Below are 26,398 nucleotides of genomic sequence, written 5' to 3'. Positions count from 1 at the left end.
GAAGCAATCAAAATAATTATATATATATATATAATTATGGTGAATTTAAAATATGGTATTTTATCAATTTAGATATTACATAGAAACTATATATCCACAAATGTAAATGGGCATCACAAAAAAAAAAGAATTTTAAAATAAAATATCAACATAAAAAATAACAAAATAACAAAACAAAAATAGCTGTAAATTACTGCAAAGCCTTAAGATTATTTAAATTATTTAGAAATTATATCACTGAACCAAAAACAGCCTTAAGTCGCTGGGGTATATTTTTTTATAAAATAAAAATTATCGATTTTTCTTTTATGTCAAAAATCATTAGAATAATAAATAAATATCATTTTTCATGAAGATATTTTGTAAATTTTCCACAGTAAACATATCAAAACCTAATTTTTTATTAGTAGGCTAAAATGTATTGCCAAAGAATTCATTTGGACAACTTTAAAGACGATTTTCTCAGTATTTGTATTTATTTATTTTGCATTCTCAGATTCCAGATTTTCAAATAGTTGTATTTTGCCCAAATATTGTCGTATCTTAACAAACATCAAAGGAAAGCTTATTTATTCAGCTTACAGGTGATGTATAAATTCCAATTTCTAGAAATTGACCCTTATGATTGGTTTTGTGGTCCAGGGTCACACACACACACACACACACACACACACATATATATATATATATATATATATATATATATATATATATATATATATATATATATATGAAAGCAAAAAAAGGTGTTTCTATATAATATAATTTAAGAAAATAATGTTTATATTCCCTGTGTGTGTGTGTGTGTGTGATGTCGGTTATTGTGGAGGGCTGATACTGATTGTCCGCGGTAAAAGTAGGAAAATCAAAAGCGCGTCCTGACATTGTAAATGATATTTTGATTGTGTTGTTTAGAATTAGATTTGTCTGCAACATCAGGTTTTGGTGGGTTCCCGGACATGCTGGGGTGAGGGGGAATGAACGGGTGGATAAAATTGCAAAGGAGAGTTTAGGAAGAGAAGTAGATGTCCATGTATTATTAGGGAGAGTGGAACTGAGGGAATGAATTAAAGCGGGCTTAATAAATGAATGGTAGAGGGGGTGGGAAAAGAAAAATTAGGGGTAGACACTACTTTTCAATACAACCTATAGTTAAGAAAAGATGTTCATGTATCATTTTGCCCCACAGGGACTCAGTTATAATGTGTAGATTGAGGTTGGGACACTGTGCGTTAAATTATTCTTTGTGGATTGTAGGAAAGAATGTTTCTGGATTGTGTGAATGTGGGAGTCTTGAGACGGTAGGGCATTTGCAGAAAGTATAGGACACAAAGAAATATATTATTTTTTTTAATGGCAGGACTTGGAGTTAAGGCTTTTACTCTTTTATCTTTGTTTGGTCACAGTGATGAGCATAAACTGATCTCCAAGGCAGTTCTTCAGTTCTTGCTTGATACAGGACTGTATGTAAGAATTTACTTTACATTTTGACCTGTGGAGGGCAGTAATACGCTCAGCAGCGTCTACACTGCCAGAATTCTACAAGAAGAAGAAGAAGAAGAAGAAGAAGAAGAAGAAGAAGAAGAAGACTGTCCGCGGCCAATGAGCGCGTGTCTTATTGAAGCCTCACTGCTCGAGCGCAGGACCGGTCCATGGTCCAAACCCCTTTCTTTTACTGTCTATGGGTCCAAACACAAACCCAGGCCGGTCTCTCCTCCTCGGGGTTCCGGATCATGCGGGAGTTGAGTCGGTGTTTTAGCCTGGGTTTCTGCTGTATAGTGCAGTAAAACAGAGGAGGAGAGATCAGATGAACTACTGGAGGCCCAATGAGAGTCTGATCTGCAAAAGTAAAGCGTACGGCAGTGTTTAAGCAATATTTTTATTTGTATTTTATTTTTATTATAGCTTTATTTTACTTCACATGTATGTAAAAGCCATATAGTGAAAACATTTCTATGTTAATAACTGTTTCTCAGGATACAAACAATTGTTTTTCTCTCTTGGTGGCGTAGAGAGAATCCGTTGAGTCGGATTCAAATCTCAACATGTTTCATCAATGCTGTCATTTGTATCCAATGTTACAGATTTAAGTCTTTTAATTACAAACAGAAATCAACCCCTTTATATAATAACACAAAACTTCGATATTCCGTGCTGCAGGACAATTGTGATTAGGCAATCGTGAAAAGCGATGAGAAAAGTTACGGTTATCACACGTATTGCATTGAAAAATATACGTGTAATGTGATTTTTATGATTTCTACTCTCGAGCCTTTGAACTTTCAAGGGGCTCATGTATTTATCACTTCCATTTAAACATAACTCTTCTTTTCTCGATTGCATTGTCAATTCTAATAAAAAATATATTAAGATATTAGATAATATATTCAAGCGAGGCATGAACAATCAGGCGTGATTTGTGGCGTTCGAGCGAGTCGTCCTGATTCAGACCGGATGAGTCGAGCGTAGATTGAATCGTTTGTCATTTAACTGCAGTATGGCGGAGGACAAGGTGAGAGACTGTCTGTCTGTCTTTAATGAATTAGCTAACAGATAAAAACAAACCCGTGTATGCCATGTGTATTTAAGTGATATTCATACATACATCTGTTTGTTAATTAGCGCTGTTGTGAAGGTTTATTCAAGTTATGCAAAGTCACCGTAGCCGCGTCCGAAATCGCATACTTCCATACTATATAGTAGGCGAAAAACAGTATGCGAAGCAAGTAGTATGTCCGAATTCTCAGTATTCGAAAAACAGTAGGCGAGATGTACCCGGATGGCATACTACTTCCGGCCGAATTCCGTAGTATGCATAGGATGGACACTTCTCTATCCCATGAGGCACCGGGAGAGGGCTCGTCATACTCATATTCGAAAATAACGGAAAATCGGAGGATCGTGACGCCGCTGTTTTGAAGTGTAAGTACCTTATGGATAAACGCTGTTCATTGTGGTTAAAGTGTACTTGTTTAACATAATCCAAGTAAACGACTGATATGTTAAAGTTTTACACATTGTAAACTGATGAGAAATATGTTTAATAATCATTATCGATCAGAGGCTGTGCTTCAGCTTGTTAAGGCTGCTTTCTACAGACGGCTCGTTAAGTAATTTAATGATATAAAGTTACAAAATTGTAAGTAATTGAAACGAGCTAATTTACATTTTACTAGTGTTGATATTTTGATTAAAAAAATGTTGGATAACTTACAAGGCAAACTATTGTTAATAGGTGCCTCAGTTTGATCGTAAATCGTCAGTAATGTGTGAATCCTGTTCTGATGTTACAGAGTCTGACGAACACAATCTTGTTCTCATCCACTGATGAAACCTTATTCACTGTTTTTATATTATAATATGAATTTCCAGGTATTTCCAGTTGCTATTTTGTCAGTTGCAAAGTAAGTTACTTAATAGCAAATAACTTTTGAAGCAGTTGTGTGCACTGATTTTGTAGTTTCCAGTTTCCAGTTGTTTTTTTTACATCTGAAGAATGTTGTCTTGAGAATGGGTGCCACACTTTAGAGAAATACCCATACAAATTATTCTCTTTATGTATTTATTTATTTATTTTTCATTTCTACATGGATAAGAGCACAAAGCTTCAGACAAAACCACATTAACATTTTCATAAAGTAGTATAATAGAGCTTAAAGCAACAGCAAAAGGGAATTTCTTAAGACGTTTCTATAATAATGTCAGGAAAATAAACTTCAGCAGCTTCATTTCAGTAACTGTAGATGAGGACTTTAAATTTGGGAATCAAAAATGAGTGAAAAAAAGTGGAATTCAAAAATATAACCCAGGGATGAAGTAATACATATTGTAAAATTAAACTTGTTGTAAATATGTTGGTATGATATGTTATGTGGTATGTTTCTAGATTTTCAAATTGTAAAATTTTCATTTTCAACTGTAATATGAATTCCCAGTTATGAGTGTAATATTTATGTGTATATATAAATACACACACGTTTAAATGTAAATACTTACATGTGTATTTATACATATTTATGTGATTTTATAGTATTTATATTTCTTAAATAACTAATATATGTATATCTTGATTTGACAGTCTTAAAATTACCTTACACAACTTACACAAGCTGAAACAATAGCACTATGAGAACATGAACTGATTTGCAGAGTCTTTACCTGTTCGACTGTCCTACAGGTAATCTGCTCTTAAAGAGCTGCACACGGTCGTCTGCTGTGACACAGCTGTGGTCCGTTTGTCCCGCACATGCTCTTCTGTGCTGACTTCTGTGTTTTGGGGTTCCAGTGTATCATCGTCATGATCTTCCACAACTTCTGGATCAGCAATGTCCTCATTCAGAAGACGGAGGTTGTGGAGCACTGCACAGCATGCAACAACATCTGCACAAAAGCAGAACTCACTTCCAGGGCCTTGAAGAAGAAGATGGAGCACAGCTGGTCTTCATCATCTGAAGGCTCTCTCAACAAGTTCTGTGCACGAGCATCATTGGTGTTGAATCAAAGCTGTGCAGGATTGTGTTCAGGCTCTCTGTCTGCTGTGATGAGGCAGATGAACACTCACACAAGGATACCCACCATCTCCCAGGATGTGTTTTCCTGCAGGTGGATAGGCCTCCAGTGTTCTTCAGCACCCTGGCATCATACACAGACCCGGGATACTCAACAAAGATATCAAGGTACTTACCATGGTGGTGACCTGGAGCTGAACAGAATGAAACCGCTTCCTGTTGAAATAACATTGGGCTTCACTTGCTGGAGGTTCAGTTTGTATGTGACAGCCATCTATTGTTCCAGCTACCAGAAGAAAAGCTGTGGTGGAGAAGGCAATCAGCCTCCTCAAAATCCCCATGACAGACCTGACCTGCTCATTCTGTGCACAATGTTATGCAGCTCTTGGATGTCAAAGGCCAGTGACAGAAGCCTGTATGATGCTGTTCACAGTCTGTAAATATGTAGTTTTTGTTTTTTAGAATAAAATTTCAATAGGTTACACATTTTTTTGCTGATATATCTATATCTAACTATATATATTTATATATGTGTGTATATTGTCTATAATGTATATATTATGTATGTATTTATGTATATATTGTGATGTGTGTATTTATGTATATATATATGTGTGTGTGTGTATTTGTCTAAGCATTCATTCAAGTTTATTAATTTATGTTCATTTTGTGTAATTTTATTTGTATTTATGTATTACAATAAATTACTTTATATCCTTACATAAAATCAGGCTGTCATTCTGTTCACAGCTGTAGCTGCTGTTATTCTGAGGTATAAAATTAAAAGCTAAATTTATTTTAGTAAAGGATTTACAAGCTGTCAACGAAGGCATGATCTGCGAACAGCTGACCAACGCCTGCTTTGAATTGTTAATTCAAACGACATAAAAACGCAGACGAAAGCGGTAAGAAAAATGAAAAACATCACCGATGTTCGCTCAGTAGATTGAGCTCTTTAAATTTACGCGCTGTTGTGACGACGTATGTCACGTGACAATGTCAACATGGCGGATGTAGTACGTCCGAATTCCATCATACTACCCACATTCATACTATATAGAACGTACTTTTCTAACGGTCGAGTAGTACGTTCAAATTCAAATGTAGTACCCAGTACGCAGTATTCGATTTCGGACGCAGCTCGTGTGTTTCTGAACTCTTAGCATTTGACAGCTCTCGTAGAAAACCAAACATTAGACAGACGATCTCATGAACTAAAGACGAATTCGGACTAAAGGCGCCTGGACGTTGAGTTTAACAGATCTCTGTTGTTCATCTGTCAGTGTTGTGTTGTGTTGGTTTAGCTCAGTGGTCTTTGTTTCAGGATCCGGTGACTCGACTGAAGGATCTGGTTGAGCTCAAAGAGCATCTGGAGGAGATCCAGAGGAAAGTGGAGGATGAGGTTCAGGCGGGAATTCCTCAGGTACCACAGAACCACGACTATTACCTATTACTAAAGAACACACACAGGTGCATCTCAGTCAATTAGGATGTCATGGAAAAGTTAATTTATTTCAGTAATTCAACTCGAATTGTGAAACTTGTATAATAACTAAATTCAGTGCACACAGACTGAAGTAGTTTAAGTCTTTGGTTCTTTTAATTTTGGGATGATTTTGGCTCACATTTAACAAAAACCCACCAATTCACTAACTCAATTAGAATATGGTGACATGAAAATCAGCTAATCAACTCAAAACAGCTGCAAAGGTTTCCTGAGCCTTCAGAATGGTCTCTCAGTTTGGTTCAGGCTACACAATTATGGGGAAGACTGCTGATCTGACAGTTGTCCAGAAGACAATCATTGACATCGTTCACAAGGGGAGTAAGCCACACACATTCATTGCCAAAGAAGCTGTCTGTTCACAGAGTGCTGTATCCAAGCATGTTAATAGAGAGTTGAGTGGAAGGAAAAAGTTTGGAAGAAAAAGATGCACAACCAACAGAGAGAACCACATCCTTCTGAGGATTGTAAAGAGAAATCGATTCAAGAATTCGAGTGAACTTCACAAGGAATGGACTGATGCTGGTGTCAAGGCATCAAGAGCCACCACACACAGACGTGTCAAGGAATTTGCTGAACCACAGAAGGCCAACAATTCACTAAAATGTTTTGTATTGGTTTTATGAAGAGTTATAATTTGTTGAGATCGTGAATTGGTGGGTTTTTGTTAAATGTAAGTCAAAATCATCACAATTAAAAGAACCATTGTGGGTGGGGGGAGTGCATGTACAGTTCTCTCTCCACCTTCAATACCACGACTTGGGTGTCCTTGAGCAAGGCACTGAACCCCCAACTGTTCCCCGGGCGCCGCAGCATAAATTGCTGCCCACTGCTTCGGGTGTGTGTTCACTGCTCTTTGTGTGTGCACTTCGGATGGGTTAAATGCAGAGCACAAATTCTGAGTATGGGTCACCATACTTGGCTGAATGTCACGTCACTTTCACTTTCACTTTTCAAAGGCTTAAACTACTTCAGTCTGTGTGCATTGAATGTATTTAATACACCAGTTTCACAGTTTGAGTTGAATTACTGAAATAAATGAACTTTTCCACGACATTCTAATTTATTGAGATGCATCTGTACATAAAGTGTGGTACTATACTGATAATTAGTTTCATTTTTTTTTTTGTTATAAGATAGACCCCATTGATAAATGTAAAGTTAGCTGTATATTTTTATGTATAAAATCAATTTATACTGAGGATAATATTATATTTATTATAATTATGAGCAGTGTTATTTTAGTACTAAGATACTATATATATTAGATTTTCAGTTTTTGGTATTTTTACTAGTTTTCTTTCCTTTACATCTGTGTAGTTTTATTAATATTTTCATCTATTTATTTTTCTTTTTTTAATTATAGTTACATTTTCTCTCTGTGCCATTTTTGTTTATAAAGGTACTATTTCATTTAGTTTATATATGTTTTATTAATGTTTATTCCAGTTTCAGTTTTATTTATTAGCTTTATGAATTATTATTTGTTATCAGTATGTAAATAAATGAAAAATGTTGCCTTGCCTAAAATAGGTCAGTGTTTTAGTTAACTGTTATAATCCTAATTATGACAACAAAATTAAATACTTACAACATATCTAAAGATTAAATTATTTCCCACATATATTTTTTTTTAGAAAAATATTTAGATCAAAATTATATAAGATATAATATGATTTTTCTTTATAATAAATAAAATGAATAATAAAATGAATAAGTTACCCAAATTGATCTAGGACCCCCTTGCCATCCCCAGCCCCCGTATGAAAACTCCTGTCTTACTGATTACGAGTAAAAATAAACAGAGGTTGTATTTTATATACATTAAGATTGACAGCTCCCGACAGCTGAAACGGTCTCTTCTGCTCTGTTTGTGTCTGTCCTGAAAGGGTGGCTCTCTATTAGCATCTCCTTTCCTGAAAGGATTCCTGGCCGGGTGTGTGATTTCCAGACTGCGTTCCTCAGGCGTCCTGGGAGTGGCTTTGGGGACCGTGACAGGACTCTACGCCGCTCAGAAATACGAGGTGCCCAACATCGAGACGAGCCTCCGAGACTTCCTCAACTCTCTGAAGAAAGGGCCGAGTAATTAACAGCTCGTTAGCAGCCCGATTCACACTGAAGAGGAAAAGATGCTTCCTTGCTGCTTGCTTTTGTGTCATTCAGCCTCATATCAGAGCGCCTTCCCTGCTGAATTAGATAAAACTGTGGTCTGAGGTCTGTATGTGACTGTAGAATTTCATTTTAAATTTTTGTTTTTCTTGAATACGTGTTTTTTGTTTTACAGTTAAATTACAGTAGTCATTTTTTTTAGTATGGTTTTTATTTAGTTGTAGTAATTTTTTTTATTTGAATTTCACAGCTGTACTGTAAAATGAATACACACTGTATGTATATTATATATTTGTTTAATATCACTAATTTTAATTGTTTTCTTGAATTCTTATTTTGTTTATTTTAAAGTGATTTTATTATTTAATTTTTTATTTTATTTAGTAGTATGGTAAAAATGTTTGCTGCTATTATTGTATAATCATGTGGATATATAATCACAAAATCTTTGGCCAAATTGTGCAGCTTTACACACTAACACGGCAGACTCCGCTCAAGCATCATGTCCGTTTTGTTTAATACTGCACCGTTGAAGATTTCCATCTGTCCCGGTGCTTTGTTTCAGTCTGCTGTAGAACTTCTTCCTCTACTTCCAGCATGATTGTGATTGATAATGTCGGTTCATCTGAAGCAGAAGCTCCTCTCAGAAGACGCTGGCTTTGTCTCCTGCTTCTCCTGGTCCTTATTTACGGCTCCCACGCTCCTCTCATCTCTCTCACCAAAGTCGACGGCCGCGTTCCCTTCAGCCCGTCGTCATGTGTGCTTCTGATCGAGCTCATCAAGCTCGTGCTTTCCTTCGCGGCTCTGCTGGCATCTGGAAATCTGTCGGGCCTCAGAATATCAGCGTGGATGGTGGCGCCGTACGCCATTCCTGCGCTTCTCTACGCTTTCAACAACAACCTAGTGGTGTTCATGCAAGCCTACATGGATCCCAGCTCCTTCCAAGTGCTCAGTAACCTAAAAATCGCATCCACTGCGCTCCTCTACACGGCCTGCTTGGGGAAGCGGCTGCGACTGGGGCAGTGGCTCGCTCTGGGGATGCTCGTGGCTGCCGGTGTGTGTCACAGCTACTCCGGATTGGATTGGGAAGCTTCAGACGAATCCTCCGCCAGGCTCCGCATCACTTCCTGGGGTCTGCTGTTGGTGCTTGTCTACAGTTTCATCTCAGGACTGGCCGCTGTTTACACCGAGCGGGTGCTGAAAACCCAGCGTCTGCCTTTGAGTCTCCAGAACTTGTTCTTGTACGTCTTCGGCGTGGGGATCAATCTGGCGTCTCATGTCTCTGGCGGCGGGCAGCAGGGGTTTTTCGAGGGTTTCTCTGCCCTCGTTTGGCTCATTATCGCGGGACAGGCTGCTAACGGGCTCCTCATGTCTGTCATCATGAAACACGGAACGGGAATCACGCGGCTGTTCGTCATCTCCTCTTCTATGCTGGTGAATGGAGTGCTGTCATGGGGGATTCTGGGAATACAGCTTACACCTTACTTCCTGTTTCCTGTGGTGCTGATTGGATGGGCCGTGTACCTGTATTACAGGTAGATCGGATGGCACTGAAGATTACTTTATTGCTTTTTTATAACTCTTTATAAGCAGTGAAGCGCAGTGTCTCTCTGATGTTTGTTTTCTCAGCGTGCTTGTGTCCTCATCTCTGTCTTACGCCTTTGTCCTCTTTCTAGAAGTGTCTTACTGCGAATGACCATCATCTCATCAAAACTGAGTGCTTTTCATATGCAGTACTTTATTTACTAAATAAATGTTGAATCCATGTTTATGCAAATAAATATAATGGGTCATTTTCAAGTGTGCCTGCTCAAGTGTTTTTTTACAATGAGGTGTTTAGTATTTATTATATGGGAAAAATGCTGTCTTTTTGAAGTGTTTTATTTATATGATATTAGTATTTTGTTTTGTTTTTACATTTTCCTTTTAGTTGAAGTTGTAGTCATTTTTGATTGTGTTTTTGCCTTTTTTATAATTTTGGTTTTCTGTTTATATTTCTGTTTAGCTTTATTTTTATTTCTTTATTTGTAATTTTACTTTTAACTATTTTATTTCAATTGCAATATTTCTTATTTCTATAATTATATTTTATCACTAGTTTATTTTAAAGAACAAATTGTTTTAATATTAGATAACGGCAACAACACTGTCTCTGATGTGTTTTGTGACTATTGAGGTCAATCACCTACAAACATATCTTTAGATTAAAAAAATCTGAAAAATCAAACCAATTTAAAAGGAAAACAAGTTTTAAATGACAGATATTGTATTTATTTTTATTTAAGCATAAACTCACTTTATTTTGTAAATTGTAAATTATACTACATCTGAAAGGTGGATAAATAAGCTTCCCTTTAAAATTATGACAATATTTGTCTGAGATACAACTATTTGAAAATCTGGAATCTGAAATTCCCCTTTAAGTCCAAATGAAGTTCTTAGCAATGTATATTACTAATAATAAATTAGGTTTTGATATATTTACAGTAGGACATTTACAAAATATCTTAATTGAACATGATCTTTACTTAATATCAAAAAAAAAAAAAAAAAATCTATCATTTTAAAAATTAAAGTGACTTGAGACTGGTTTTGTCCACTAGATGACAGTATAACCCAGACAGCAAGCATATGCCCCGCATTCTGAATGAAAAAGCCAATCACTAATCAGTAAAGTCAGCTCGTCAATGCTGCTGCCGATACCATAGACAGACAGTAAAAGAATACGACACGCGCATTTAAAACTGCGCATGCGCACTGGCTGATCTAGCCTGAGAAATAAGCTTTTAATCTCTTTTACTGTCTATGCACGATTTGAGCAAAAGTAACAACATTTATGACATATTTCTTTGGCGATTTCAAATTTAATCATAACCTTAGTGAACAGTTTTGGAGAATTGAATTTTTCTCCATTCAAACATTTAACAGCACAGTGTAATTTTCAAACTCTGTTATGAAATGAATACCTTGTTCAGTGCATGGATCGAGAGTGCAAACTTTGTTTGTTAGCTTGTTTTAGGAAGACCCTTAGTGTCGAGTTGCTCCTACCCTCTGAGGTTTATTACCGATGTTTCAAATTAATGTATTATTGATAGCCTTTACATTAATTTACAAAAATATGATTTATGTAATTTAGAGAATATCTTCCTTTAGAATTGTCACATAAAATGGTCTATGTGCAGCTTTAGGGGGCCCTGCGGCAAACGTTATTTCAGCTAAACTTTATAATTTGTTTTTTACATATTTAATAGCTCTATATGTAATTATTTTTTAAATATTACACCTGCTATTTTCTAACAAACAACAACAACAAAAAGAGGCTTAAACCAGCACTGGTCTGTGTTATGGTGAAGGTTATGGTCATGTGATTCACCGAGGCATCACACTGTGAGTATTTCACATGGCTATTGAGCTTAATCTGCACTGAATCTGAACCATTCACTTTAAGTCTCACGATTGCTCTTTCCATTTCTTCCTCTACAGCTGAACATGCACTTTCTGTGTCCAACAGTAAGATGGCAGTACTACACCAGAGAGCCACAGTGAAGAAGAACATTCTGGATGAGAAATATGAGCCATGTCCCATTCAAGAGATTGTTCAGGATGCACACAGCCTTTTTGGAAAATAACTTCCATATAGTGTGCTTGTAAGGCACTGTGAGCACATTGTTACGGAGCTGAGATATGGAAAACCACAGTCCTGTCAGGTACAGTTGAGATAAATCAATATGCCAGTATGCATCCATTAACCAAATAATCATACTCATACATTTCTCAAAAATGCAAATCGCTGGACTACAGGGCTGTTTATGGTAAAATATCTTGAAATAATTTATTAGACTTAAGGTGACAAAAGTAGCAACTTTTTCCAGAGTGAATGAATCTGGATCATTTCTGTGTATACTAATAGCTGTGAGATGCAGTGGTGACTGTGCTGCGGGGCTTGGCATTGGAGCCATTGCTTATTTCTTATACATTTTTTATTATTTTTTTTGGAAATGAAAGGGATTTCTATAACAATGCCAGTTAGAGTTCAGTTCTTACAAGTAAAAATGCCATTACAGAGCTCTCAGTTAAATTCTTACTAAAAATAAATTCTAGTAAAATGAAATTCTTGTGATTTCTCTTGTCAAAATAAGGGTGTCCCAATACTTCTGTCCATAGTGTTGTTACAATATAGTTATATAACCCTGAATGGAACACATTTAAACACACACAGGTGAAAGTGAACACTAATGAAAATGAGAGTGAAACACAAGCACACACTGATCTTCAGTTCAGTAATTTCACTTTAATATGTTCTTTTCATTGGCATTTACGTAAAATAACTGAACATAAACACAGGAGCCTGATATATATATATAAAAAAAATATATATGTAATATATATATGTTCATTCTGACACAATGAGAAGGCTATTAATTCATGCTTATTAAAGACCAGGTTTGACTACTTTAGTCATTTCCATCAGTACAAATCTTAATGTTTATGCATGTAATTATAATATAGGGAATAGTGTTTCTAATTTTATAGCAAGAATTTGGACTGGACCAATACTTTTTGCAATATAGATTTAACATTTTTATTATATTATCTTATAAATATTAAAAAAAAGTTAAAGTTTTGGTCATTTTGTTGTTTTTTTTACTTCTTATTTTTTATTACTTAAATAATGTCTATACAGATTTTATTGTGTGCGTGTGTGTGCTTGCATTTCTGTGTGCTAAGCTACATAAGAATATTTGTGTAGAAATATTATTTATTATTAAAATATTGTTTCAGTTTTAGATATTTCTGTAGTTTATAGTCTGTAATTTTATGTACATTTAGTCATTTCATTTTTAGAATATGTAGTTATGTTTATCTAAAAATGTCTATTTAAATTTGTCTATTTAACTGAAATAAAAACAATAGAAATCTACAAATGTAAAAAAAATCTATATTTTAAAATTTGAATAAAAACCTAAAATTTGAATGACAAAAATACACAACCAAATGACAAACTTTAACTCAAATTAAAAGGAAAATATAAAATGAAAAGTAATTAAATATGTGTGATTTAAAAAAAAAAGTTAAAATAATAAAAACTGTTTCAATATAAAATAAAATCTATAGTTCTGCGTTGATGGGAAAATTTCACTGCTTGTATCTCATCATCATCCGCTCGGTCCTAAAAATAAACCCTGTGGTCAGTTTATTCTGAACGTCTAACTGTGAGATTCATTTCCTCCTTTGACTTCATAAAACACTTTCATATTCAATTGCCTGATCTTCAGTAAGTCCGAATGTTTTTAGTTAAGTTACCTTGAAATAAAAAAGGAAGTGATACTGAACATTTAACTGTTTTGAAAAAGATAAGAAAGATTGATATCATTTAGAGAAAAAAAGGCAGATTGAGATATTAGACTATTAAAACATAAACATCTGAAAGCAGGACTCTTTTGTAGTGAACTATAGATATTATTAATTCAGTGAAAATGATCTGAAAGAAGAAGTGCGTGAGTCAGACGGGGACGTGAGCTATATTTCTCAAATTATGTGCAGCCGTTCTGCTCTATGGCAATTTATTATGCAGAACAAAACTGTTTTCAGTCATGTTCAGTGCAATCTGAATAGCACTCGTATACAATTTTCCTGTTTTATTTCATTGTTTGCATTATTTTTTTTAGTATAGTCTCATACAGTAGTATATAAATAATACTAAAATAACACTGCAAGCTGCATCACACTTCAGTGCAGATTTACTCTTCATTTATTCTGCTCTCACACAAAAAACTAACTTAAGAACTTTGATTAAAAAAAAATGAATTGAAAGGTGAAACAAATTATCTAAAATTTAAATGATTAGAAAGGTTGCATTACTAACTGAAATAAGGAAGTAAATTAGTTAAAAAGAAGCTTAATGGAAATATGTTTAGCTTTTATTTTTTATATTTATCCTTATATTTATCTGTATCTTGATTAAATAAAATTGACTATGAAATGAAACAAATAGATATTAAAAGAGAAGCTAATTAAAGCTCATTTTGAATAAAACGATTAAATAAATAGTTTCTTAAAAATCAGACTAACTTAATACATGGGTCAACATGCTATTTTTATGATGATGTTTGGAATCATATTTATTGCAAGATGATTAAATATGTTATAATTTCAGTAGTATTTTGTGCCTTATTTTATTGGCCCTTCAACACTTTTGTCTTTAAGGTATCTACACAATAAACGTCATATTCTAATTTCATATTCATATCAAAACACACAGAGATCATTCAGACAGAATTGAAAACATTCAAGTTTAATAAATAAATGTTTTTTTTTGTTTAGTTTTTTTGCTGATTTGTAAATAAAACAATGACAATATTTGGAAACAGCATGTGTTTATTTACAGTCATAAGCACTGTAATATTCATGCTGTGAGTTCAAATTAAAACAGAAATGGAGTCACACAGAGGACTTTCTGGAGATATTATTAGAATAAGGGTTAGACCAGCACTAATAACTAATATGCTGCGTATGTTTATTTATTCTGAACACAGATCAGAAGAAGAGATCTTCAGTTAGGAAGGTTATTGGGTTATTCCCATTTAATATAATCCATATGGACTGATTGATCGCCAGGAGCTGAAACTAATGACAGGCTAAAGGACTGGAGTTATTCTCTTTATTTCTGGAAGAGATGATTCACTCTGGAGAAACAGAGACACACAGAAACATCAGAACAGGATTTTAACAAAGATTATCAGAACGAATAAAGTATACTATATACAAAAATCTAATATCACTGTATTAGTACATTAAACCACGTTTTAGAATGTCCCGAAGAATCTATAATCGACTGTAAATGATACTCACCGAGAAGCTCAGCATCTGGGATTATCCATCAGCAGAGAAATGCATGAAACAAACATAGAGAAAGATGTCAATACTACTTTATTATACAAGTTATTAACTTAATAATGCATTTCTAGTTGTTTGATCATAGTATGTATTTTTACTGTATGTGCTACTTCTGCACTCATTTATTTTTCTAATTGAATTCAACTTCTTCATTACAAATTATATTAGCGGCTTGTGTTACTGAGTGTAACCTAAAAGTAAAACTATTAAAAAACATTTTTGGTAATTAAACATTTCTGGAAAAAAAGATAATATAAATATTTGATTAAAACTTAAAACTAAAACTTAAACAAAAATCAGAAGTTAGAAAAAAGCAGCCAGTGTTGATGAGGTTAGCTACAAGTGGCGAAAATCAATTTAATCATGTCAATGGATTATTTATTTGATGTAAATATTGAATGGAAAAACTTAAGAAATGTTGCCTTTGTAATTAACTGAAATCAAGTTTAAGTACTAAAATTAAAATAAATAAAATAAGAATATATTAAAGATAATATATATAACAAATACCAAAAGTAATAAAAGAACATTGTGAAATCAATGAAACTTTGATAAAAATTAAAAAGAAAAAATGCTAATTCAAAATATTAATAAATACTATAGTAGTATATAATAATTATTTTTTAAGTTTTAGTCACAAAAAATAAATAAATAAATAATTGCTGAATGGGAAACCTGAACCTGTGCTGTAAAACTAAAACTAAAAAAGAAACGGAAATTTTGTTTTTGTTTTTTGTAAACAAAATAATTCTGAAAACAAAATGAAAACTTGAATAACCCTAATGGTTTTTAAATGTTGCTTTGGCAAGTAACTAAAATAAGTTGAAGTACTAAAATTTAAATAAATAAAATGGTAAATTAAAGGTAAATATAATTATAAAAATAATAAACATAACAACAACAACAACAACAAAAAAAACTAAAATGAAAACCAAAAATAATCAAATGAAAGCTAATCCAAAATATGAATAACTATGTATATGAATAATGATAAACACTAATTGTAAAATAACAGTTTGAGTGAGAGCCAGGGGCGCCGGACTGGGGGTAAAACCAGTACTGATTACCAGGGCCCTAAAGGAAGAGAGGGCCCTTGAAAAGTGGGGGTGGGGGGTTGGGGCATTAGGACTGCTATGCATAGGGCCCGGGGGCTTGTGCAGCGCCCCTGGTGAAAACACATGTATATTGATTGGCTGTGAAGTCCGCTGGCACCTTAGCTGCACTGGGGGAGTGGGGCTCCACGAATGCGTGTGTCTGGGATCTCGTGGCCGTCTTTATCCACACACCAGCAGTATCCGGTGCTGTGCCAGCACTGCATGGGCAGATAGTTACCCTGCTCATCACACTGAGGCTTGAAGAACCCAGGTCTGACCTCCTTCTGAGACTCCAGCTGACACTTACCCTGAACCTCCACAGCTGCGGGAGACACGAGCGCGTGTGTGTGTTACACAGAGATCTGAACGGATCTGTCTGTGTGTGTGTGTGAGTGTGTGTGTCTCACCTGATTCAGGAGAGCTCTTCACCTCCTCGTCCATCAGCAGTGGCAGGCTCCTCATCGGCAGCTGCATCTGCTTCGGCATCAGTCTGGAAGCTTTTCACAGAATGTGGAGATTCAGACCACGTCACATATTCAGACTGTTTACAGTTTACTCATATTTTACATTTTTATATTTATTTATATTCTATAATAATACAGTGTATTTTATAGATTATATATGTATTTACACATTAATTATATTTGACTTATTATTATTTTTATTTAGTTCTAGAATATAGTGTGTGTGTGTGTGTGTGTGTGTGTGTGTGTGTGTGTTTGTGTATAGACACACACTTTAAATTATATTTTCAGTTTTTATTTTAGTTCAAGTTTATAGATTTTCTCATGAAATTGTCATTTTTATTAGTTTTCTTTAATTCAGTAGCTTTTATTTTTATTTCATTTTTTTGTACTTATTTTATTTCAGCGAAACATTTGTAAAAGTTTTTCATCCAAAATTTCAATTTAAATGTTTTGTTATATTTGTTGTATATGTATGTTGTATACATATATAGTTTCAATTATATTAACAACACTGGCTGCTAATTCATAATGAAAAACTTTAATTAAGTAATAAATAAATAAAAAAGCAACAAAACAAACCAACTATTATATATGAAAATATAACGACCCTAATAAAATGAATATTTGTAAAAACAATATTTGAATATTTTATATAAAAATTATCTTTAAAAAAAAAAAAAACTTAAAACTTAAAGCTAATTTAAATACTTATCCTAAAATAATATCTAAATAACTAACAATAATTAACATTTATTTCAATTACCATTTTTTTTTTTTTAACCAAGACTGGCTGATGATATCATTTGCACTGAAAAACTTTATTTATTTTTTTATTATATATGAGTTGGTGATTTTACCATCCTGTCCACTGCCCTCTCTATGGTTTGTGAAAACTGGTCGCAGTTTCTAAAAAGAAAAAAGAAAAAAGATTGAGATATTCCAAACTAAAAGCAGCCATGCAGGCGTATGGATGAAGATAAGGATTATCTGTTTAATCTCACAGTGAGAGGAACGCTGCTCTTCTTGCTGGAGGTCTGGTCAGAGGACTCATCAGGGAAGCCCTTCAGGAGGGGCAGGCTGTTCATGGGAAGATGCATGGCCTTTGGAGGAGCGCCTGGGACAACAAACACAGACCAACCATAAGAACAGGATTCATTTAACTCTTCAACCATGTGATGCAAGGAGAACTCAATCTATAGTTCCTGAATAATATGCATGAATAATTAGGTGAAATGACTTGTGTTACAGTAAATGAGTAGTGCGTGAAGTTTAGTTTGTGTAATTCATTGGGCTGTGTTGCTCACCGGACATCTTTCTGGTGAGCTCCGCCTTCAGCTTCTCCTGGCCAGTGGTCAGAGCACTGATGTGTTCCTTCTGACCCCAGACGAGGTACGCGGTGAGCGCCTGTCCCGCCAGCAGCAGACAGGCCAGAACCGTCAGTCCGGCCACCTTCAGTGCCTTTCCATTGGCGCCCCTACAGGAGACGCCACACAACAAACACCTCAGACCTTCTGCTCTTCAGGGGCATTTCTCATGCTTGTTTGTGTGGGCGTTGATTGTTTTGAAACAAATGGTCATCTATCTAGCACAGAAACTGTAGTTCCCCCTCAAAATGAAAAGTTCCAGTGATTCACGATGTGCATGTTTTGAAACTTTTGAGACGCTAGGGATTTTTTTGTAGGTGATTTTCTGTTCAACTGATTTAAAAAGAGAATTCCATACTTCCTCATTTGTAAGCTGCGTGGGTAAAAGCATCTTCTATATGAAAAAATGAAACTGTAAATGTAATGGTTTCATTTTTTAAATGATGTTGGCTGGTTTGGGTTTTTAGGAGAACTGAGAATAAACAAATAAATAAAAAAATACCCAATGCAGGGTTATAAGTAAGTTAGTTCTAATTAACTAAAATGAAAACTAAAACAATAATAAAAAAAGTTCCTTAAAATAGAAGTCAACAAATATAATATTTTATTGCAATATGTCAAGATATTTGTTTTTATTTTGTTGACTTGATATAGGCTACTAAAACTGAAACTGAAAATAACAATTATTCATAACAATGTATACATATTTTTAAATAAAAATAACAAAATAGCATAGGATAATACTAAAACTTTAGAATGAAAACAGAAAATATTAACAGTCATTAAAAAAATGCATTAAAAAGTATCTTGATGTTTCTCAGTAGCTCACTTATATATAAAGTCTATTTGATTGTAACGTAGTGATATCTAAATAACTAATAACTGAATATATTGAAATGATTAAGTATGATATTTATTTAAAAAATCTTCCTTGTCGCTCTATTACATAAAAACATCCAATCAATAACATCAGCGCGTGTGACGTCACCAGTCGCTAGGTAGAGTTTGATTCCCTTCTTTTCCGTTTTTCATTGGAATTTGACACGAAATGAGCTACTGTACTGTACTGAAACAGTTACTTGATTATTCAGGATCATTAACGATGTTTTAATTTGCACAAAACTGTATTTGAATACACTACCAAAAGAGAGTTTTGCATGCAAAAACGGAAAAATAAAAGTTCTGCAGAATAGTTAAAAGCATGAATTATTTAACATTTATGCTATATTATAATTACCACTATGCACTACTGGAATGTATTAATATATGCAGTCATAATAATTTTTATTTATTTTTTATTATTATTATTATTGTTATGTCCAAAAAACTTTACCTTCTGCGGTTCACGAGGGTCTCCTGGCTTGGCACGCGCTGAAGCAGCGCCTCGTTTTGATGATCTTCCATCACTGGCGTGTCTCTGTGTTTACGTCTCTAACACTAAATGGAACTCTCTGTAACTCCCCAAAGGTTTTATGCGCCTCTGGAAGCCGCTTTTCCGGACGGAAAGTCCCAGATGTGAATCTGAACCTGATTTGGGTTCTCTTCACATCTCAAATGTGATTGGCTGTCGTGAAGAGCGTCATTAGTTGATGGAGAGAAGAATACTTCAACCTGAATATAAATATGAGAACTAAAAGTGAAAAGAAACATCCCCATTCCTAAATGATCTAATACAGAATAAATCCGTATATTTCAGAGACGGATTTGACCCACATATAAGGTTATTATTTCCAGTAACTCTTATAAGTAGTCAATTAAATCATTGTAGAGTATGTTTAGAAAATATGCAATCATATTTGTAAAATATACGAATAAATCTGACATTTCTAATACTTCTATTGGTATCTTGCATTTCTAAATGTACATTAATGATAAGTACATAATGAGTATTATGAGTGATGTTTAATAATAAAGTTTTAGCTGGCAGTCTTAACACAGCTAAAAAAATGCTAAAGTGGTGTTATTTTGAAATAAAATAATAAAGATGATGAAACGTGAGGGAATTAGTGCAAGCTCTGCCAGGATACAACTGATTCATGCATCCAGTTTCTCTGATTGGAGAACTAAGAAGTTGACTTTTTTTTTTTTTTTTTTAAGAAAATGTTTTGGTTTTTCCTGAAAGGCAGAACTGAGAAACCAAGAATCCTTTCCAAATATCAAATGTGAAGTGAAATCATAGGCTACACGATCTCTGATTTATGGCTTGCTTTATGGCCTAAAAATGCTTCAGTAAATTACAAATAAATCGTAATCATGACAAACTATATAGTTGGAAAGGTCTAAGACTCCCAAATAGATATTTTAACAATGCTTATTTTTTTGTTGTTTGTTTTTTTTGCTATACATTATGCAGGAAAAGTAATAGATTAATTTATGACAATGGTACAAAATGTTTTCGTTAATGAATTATGACAATTTAAGTTTGAATTGTGCACTTTCATGGCTGTTCAGAAATGGAAGTGACAGATAAAGGGTTAATGCACAAGATAACCACAGCAGGGTTGTGTTCTTGCAAAACAGATCTAAATAACATCTCTAAATCAGTAAAAATAAGGAACAATGTACTGTATGATTACAAGGGAGTTTTACAGGTGTTTTACCTGTATTTTTCATTTGACACCACATTGCATTGTGTTTTAGGGTTAACAGAAATGTCCATACATTTTAGTTTTGTTTTGTTTTTACAGTGTAAGCTTTTTAAGTTGACTAAAAAAAAATTATATTATTTTTTAAACAAATAGTTACTGATACTTTATTACCAACTATATTGATAGATATTGCATGGAGTAAATATTTAACTAGTTACCTTCTTTATATATTAATTCAGCCACATCTTCTTCTTTTTTCTTTTACAGTGTAAGCTTTTTAGTTATATATATATATATATAATTAACAACTGAAGTTATTATATTGTGTTTTGTATATTGTATTATATTGTTATTTTATTGTGTTATGATATGTTATTATACAAACACCTTATGTTTTTTCCATAACAGATCATATGCAATCCATATTTACTGTATATTTAAATAAATACTAAAGATTATTCTCTTTTTTTAGATTTGCTGTTGTCACATGATAGTTAGCGCACAGTGAATTCTGAAGAACCTGACAAGAAATACATTTCATAATTTTAAAGACAATTGTAAAAAACATAAAAGCATAAAAACATAAACACAAAAACAGAGTGTTGTGTTTGTAACTCTTATACAGTAGATGAACTGCATTCAGAACTACACACCTAAACAAACAAACAAACAAACACATTTACTTCATAATATAAGCAATTTATCTTTCCCTTATGCAACAACAACAAACATATTTATAAAAGTGATCAGTCACATGTTCTCATTTCTTTTACATTCACTGTTATCATCATCATCATCATCATCATCAACATCAACGTCATCAGTAATGCTGAAGATATAAACAGACTCCTTCACTTTCCACTTTCCCTCAGCAGATCCTCATATACTGAAAGCAGACATGTGAATCACCGGCCTGAACTCTCCCTTATCGCTTCCTCTTCTGTTCTTCCTCATCAGTTTCCAATGAATTACACAGAAAAACAGATCGGCATAATAAGCCCTTTGACTTCATTTGGTGCCAAACAGAGGCATCAAATAAGCATCAAGTACATAGAGAGTATACTCAAGAGTGAATAGAAATTAGACTTTACAGATAGATATGAAGATATGAAAAAACAAACAAACAAACAAAAAAAACTTCCCCAAATGTTTTTTTTTTTTTTTTTTTTTTTTTTTTACAAATTGATTCTTATAAAACGAGAACTTTTTAAGTTCTTTAGTTCTTTATATTTTTGGTGTCTTAAAAGAAATTTAGACAAAATATAAATAAAAAATATATGCAAATAACAATTTGATAACTTTATGTTGCTTTTAAGCCTACATGTTTGCTATTTCATCAACTGTGTTGCACTTCATAATTGTTTTCCTTAATACATCCAGAAATGTCTATAAAAGGCATTAAATTAGACTTACATTGGCTGCTTTTCATTTGACCCCCATATAAATACACTATATGGACTATATTACCCCACTATAAAACACTATAGAAACACTATATGTACTATTTACCCCAATATAAAACACTATAGAAACACTATATGGACTATATCACCCCATTATAAAGACACTATAGAGACACTATATGCACTATATCACCCCACTATAAAGACACTATAAAGACACTATAGAAACACTATATGGACTATATTACCTCACTATAAAGACACTATATGTACTATATTACCCCACTGTAAAGACACTATAGAAACACTATATGGACTATATCACCCCATTATAAAGACACTATAGAGACACTATATGCACTATATCACCCCACTATAAAGACACTATAAAGACACTATAGAAACACTATATGGACTATATTACCTCACTATAAAGACACTATATGTACTATATTACCCCACTGTAAAGACACTATAGAAACACTATATGGACTATATCACCCCATTATAAAGACACTATAGAGACACTATATGCACTATATCACCCCACTATAAAAACACTATAGGGACACTATATGCACTATATCACCCCACTATAAAGACACTATAGAAACACTATATGGATTATATTACCAGGGCCGGCCCTGACCAATTTGCTGCACTAGGCAAGATTTTACCTGGCGCCCCATGCATCACAGCCCATTTCACCCTGTCATTGTGTTCATGATTTAGCATACACACACACACACACACACACACACACACATTACAGCAGAACTGTTTCCAACACTCATAATAAATCATCATATTAGAATGATTTCTAAAGGATCATGTGATAGACTGGATGTCACATGTGACACTGAAGAATGGAGTAATGATGCTGAAAATTCAGCTTTGCATCACAGAAATAAATGATAATTTAAAGTATAATAAATTGAAAACAAATTATTTTAAATTGTAATAATATATCACAATATTAATTTTTTTCTGTATTTTTGATCAAATAAATGCAGGCTTGATGAGCAGAAGAAACTTCTTTCAAAAACATTAAAAATAGTAATGTTTCCAAACTTTTGGCCTGTACTGTATCCCCCCAAAACTGCACAACTGTAGAGTAAAACATTAATAAAAAAAAAGTTATAATAAAAAATGCGTCTTAAAACTGACATGATTGTACAAAATCACAGTCTGGGGACTCAGAACTCACAACAACTGCTAACATTAAGTTTAAGGTAAAAATAACTGCCATGAAATTATAGTATCTTACTCCTATGCAATAAATTGTTCTTTCACTACATCTCTTTACCTCTGTCTTTATCCTCTTCTCTTCTTTTTGGCACTGTATCTATCGCAGACTATGCTCATTTATAATGTGTCATGTAAATTCGGCCTTCCGTCACAATCAGGAAACTTTCACCGTGCCTAGAACTGGCGCGAGCTGCCAGGCCCGTTTCTACGATCTGTGTGTTAACAAAAGCAGTGCTGTCTACATTGGATGCGGCGTCGGGCACGCTACACAACAAATTACCAACAACTGATCGTGCGCGCGCTCGGTTTCTGACGCACTTCAAGCACTCGATGGGCGGGGGAAGATTGAAGAGCCGGACTTTTTTTTTCTTTTTTGGTTTATTTGGTAGTATTTCGAATTAATGGTTTTTAAATAGTAGCCTATTATAAAAAAAATGTAAAAAAAAAAAAATCACTCGTTCACTCATTCTGGCGCCCCTATGGATGAGTGGCGCCCTTAGCATTTGCCTATACCGCCTATGCCGCGGGCCGGCCCTGTATATTACCCCACTATAAAGACACTATAGAAAGACTATATGGACTATATCACCCCACTATAAAGACACTATAAAGACACTATATGTACTATATTACCCCACTATAAAAACACTATAGAAACACTATATGGACTATATTACCCCACTATAAAGACACTATAGACACACTATATGGACTATATTACCCCACTATAAAGACAGTATAGAAACACTATATGGACTATATCACCCCACTATAAAGACAATATAAATACACTATATGTACTATATTACCCCACTATAAAGACACTATAGAGACACTATATGCACTATATCACCCCACTATAAAGACACTTGAAGGAGTGGATGCCGATTTGCCATATCCTTCATACTGATATTAATTATTTTATTACATGATTTCTTGTTTGACTATTAATCAAGTTATAGCAAGAGTGAAATGTGTAACCTTATGTGTGCTGTATTTCTTTTCCTCAAGATTAATGTCCACATATTATGTGTGTGTATCCAACCGTAATGATAAGACACTCGCCAGTGCTAGAAAGCCTTGAATTTTAGATAAGTTCTCTGTGTACGTGTGTTAGTATCTGTCTGTACAGGGAGAAGCTCAGACAGTCCCAGGACAAACGATCAACTGCCAGTGTCCAGCATATCAGATATACGTCTTTGGAGAGTTTTATCTAGGTTTTGGAACCAATCAGAATTTTGTTGACTCATGTATTGACGCAATTAGTATCCTCTGTCAGGGTATAACTGTGGTTGATTTTGTATTGTACTGGGGGCGGCCTGCGAACTCCTTCGAGAGTGTTGAAGCTGACTTCTGCTGATGAAATTGCAAACTATTTTCTTCAAGTAAAATTATTATTATTAATTGAACTCATCTCTGAGTCCTGGTCTTCATTGCGACATATCTGGTCCTTGGGTTTTAACTGTATATTCCCCTACAGTTAATGGTGGAGGATCGGCGGGCAATAGTTCTTTGGTGACATCCCTGATCAATCATCAAACCAAGGTAGGAAAGATTTTAGATTTAATATTATTGGTTAGGGACTGTCTGTAAGTGGAGGGGGTCGAGAGAAGGAGGAACGATAGACTCACTCAGACGTGAGGGGGTAGACACCAGCTCCAGGGTGGAGTAAGGTAAATTGGTGTCACAATATACCTGTAAATAAGTAACCTTGTGAGTATAAGGGGTACAAGTACACATCGGTAGGTCTTGATATAAGATATTTAGAGATGTGTACAGTTACAGAGGGAACAGGTGCACACCTATAGGTCTTAGAGAGAGACTTATAAATTTGTTTCTAGGTGTGCACAGTCCAGGGGGGGACAAAAACGCATTCTTAACAGGCATGTGAACCCGTAAAGGGCAGTGCTGGGTCAAGCACCGAGGGACAAGGGACACGTAGGGCCGTAAATAGGCAGTGCTGGGTCAAGCACAGAGAGCCAAAAGCACGAGAGGCCATAAAGGGCAGTGCATTTACGGCCAGGGAAGCCAAAGTAGGGGTATGGGAAATCCCGAGAAGAATGTAAGACGCTAGACGGGGGTTCTAGTCGTATCTCGCTCTTCCAACTCTCGATCACCCACCATTACAGACAGGGGCGCCCCGAGCTTAGAAATAGGCCAGGTCAGTGGTTAGGGAAAAGAGTATCCAAAATTAGTGTTTAAAAATAAATAGTGATAATTCATATGTGCACCTATAAAAATATAGGGATATATGCAAAGGGAAAGTATTGATTGATCTGGGATGCCTCAGGAACAACCCCAAAAGAGCTAAAATGTAGTTTTCATGACCCTGATTGGATTGGACCAGTATATGGAAATTCTGGAATATACTTTGCAATTTCATCACGCAGAAGTCAAGTGCTGTTGGTAAGATCGCCGCCTCAATATGTTTTTGGTTTATGATAGAAATATGACTGACAAATTAGGTAACCTGGTCAGCCCTGATAGAAATAATGAAACAAGAGAGCAAATGCTGTAAACAGTTTGGCTCTGAAGCTCTGACTTTAAAAAAAAATATATATTCTCTGAATTCATTTAAAGAATGATCAGTCTGAGCTTTAATTCTGATTGTAATGTTAAAACAAAAACTTGATTGGCTTTAAACTTAGAAAGAACCTGAGAAATAAACATTTATAAATGTATGTGCCGATTTATTAAAAATAATCCCATAAGTAACTGAGTGATGATTTAATCTGATTCTCTGTGCATAGAAGGTTTAAATGACAAAGAATGATATCATAAGACCTGTTCCAGTTCCTATATAATTGTTGAAAGTCCTGACAAGGAATACTGAACAGAATTCTGGGTTAGTGAAAAAAAAAAACTGTAGGCACACAAATTGGTAGTGGCATTTTGGAAAAACTTAGAAGCTTATGTTTTGTTAAAAAAGATAAAATTACTTTGACTACAATGAAGCCGTTGTTTTATCTCATGCTGGCCCCCACCATGATTCTGGCTTAAGCTTTGAAAGTACCAGAGACATGTTCGGAGTAAAAAAAAAAAAAAAAAAAAAAATGTAATTCCTATATTTACTAATGTTTGGCCAAAAGAGTAATTTTATTGTTGGATTGCAAAATTGTAGTCACGCAGCATCATAAAAAAAGAAAAAAGAAGAGAAAAGAAAATTATTGTTTGTTTATGAGATGATAAAGTTGTAAACAAGTAACATAAACGGGG

The 26,398-nt window shown here is 34.3% G+C and overlaps 4 protein-coding genes across 5 annotated transcripts; 3 read left to right on the top strand and 1 right to left on the bottom strand.

Annotated features, from left to right (window-relative positions):
- The first annotated feature begins 1,867 nt into the window (after positions 1 to 1,867).
- Positions 1,868 to 8,312, top strand: LOC113113652 (SLC35A4 upstream open reading frame protein-like). Its single transcript, XM_026280031.1, has 3 exons — positions 1,868 to 2,512; positions 5,833 to 5,931; positions 7,902 to 8,312. Exons 1-3 carry the CDS (start codon positions 2,498 to 2,500, stop codon positions 8,100 to 8,102), a joined length of 315 nt encoding a protein of 104 aa, XP_026135816.1. The 5' UTR covers positions 1,868 to 2,497; the 3' UTR covers positions 8,103 to 8,312.
- Positions 2,511 to 5,007, top strand: LOC113113651 (uncharacterized). 2 transcript variants are annotated; one of them, XM_026280029.1, is made up of 2 exons: positions 2,511 to 2,922; positions 4,286 to 5,007. In XM_026280029.1, exon 2 carries the CDS (start codon positions 4,298 to 4,300, stop codon positions 4,946 to 4,948), a length of 651 nt encoding a protein of 216 aa, XP_026135814.1. In that variant the 5' UTR covers positions 2,511 to 2,922; positions 4,286 to 4,297; the 3' UTR covers positions 4,949 to 5,007. The 2 variants fall into 2 exon arrangements, with proteins under 2 accessions (XP_026135814.1, XP_026135813.1); XM_026280028.1 differs by having other exon boundaries at positions 4,178 to 5,005.
- A 146-nt stretch (positions 8,313 to 8,458) lies between the features above and the next one.
- On the top strand, positions 8,459 to 9,921 carry LOC113113650 (probable UDP-sugar transporter protein SLC35A4). The gene has a single exon (XM_026280027.1). The coding sequence runs from the start codon at positions 8,719 to 8,721 to the stop codon at positions 9,658 to 9,660; it is 942 nt and encodes a 313-aa protein (XP_026135812.1). The 5' UTR covers positions 8,459 to 8,718; the 3' UTR covers positions 9,661 to 9,921.
- Positions 9,922 to 14,481: 4,560 nt separating this feature from the next.
- On the bottom strand, positions 14,482 to 19,455 carry cd74a (CD74 molecule, major histocompatibility complex, class II invariant chain a). The gene is made up of 8 exons (XM_026280026.1): positions 19,277 to 19,455; positions 17,884 to 18,053; positions 17,581 to 17,693; positions 17,437 to 17,485; positions 16,520 to 16,609; positions 16,231 to 16,434; positions 14,974 to 14,988; positions 14,482 to 14,807 (listed from the first exon to the last, which is right to left on the bottom strand). Exons 1-6 carry the CDS (start codon positions 19,345 to 19,347, stop codon positions 16,232 to 16,234), a joined length of 696 nt encoding a protein of 231 aa, XP_026135811.1. The 5' UTR covers positions 19,348 to 19,455; the 3' UTR covers positions 14,482 to 14,807; positions 14,974 to 14,988; position 16,231.
- Between the last annotated feature and the right edge of the window lie 6,943 nt (positions 19,456 to 26,398).

This window comes from Carassius auratus, chromosome 14, assembly GCF_003368295.1.
Source record: "Carassius auratus strain Wakin chromosome 14, ASM336829v1, whole genome shotgun sequence".
In the NCBI taxonomy this organism is placed as follows: Eukaryota; Metazoa; Chordata; class Actinopteri; order Cypriniformes; family Cyprinidae; genus Carassius; species Carassius auratus.
Note: the sequence above shows the minus strand (reverse complement) of the source record. Positions and strands in the feature narration are given on the sequence as shown.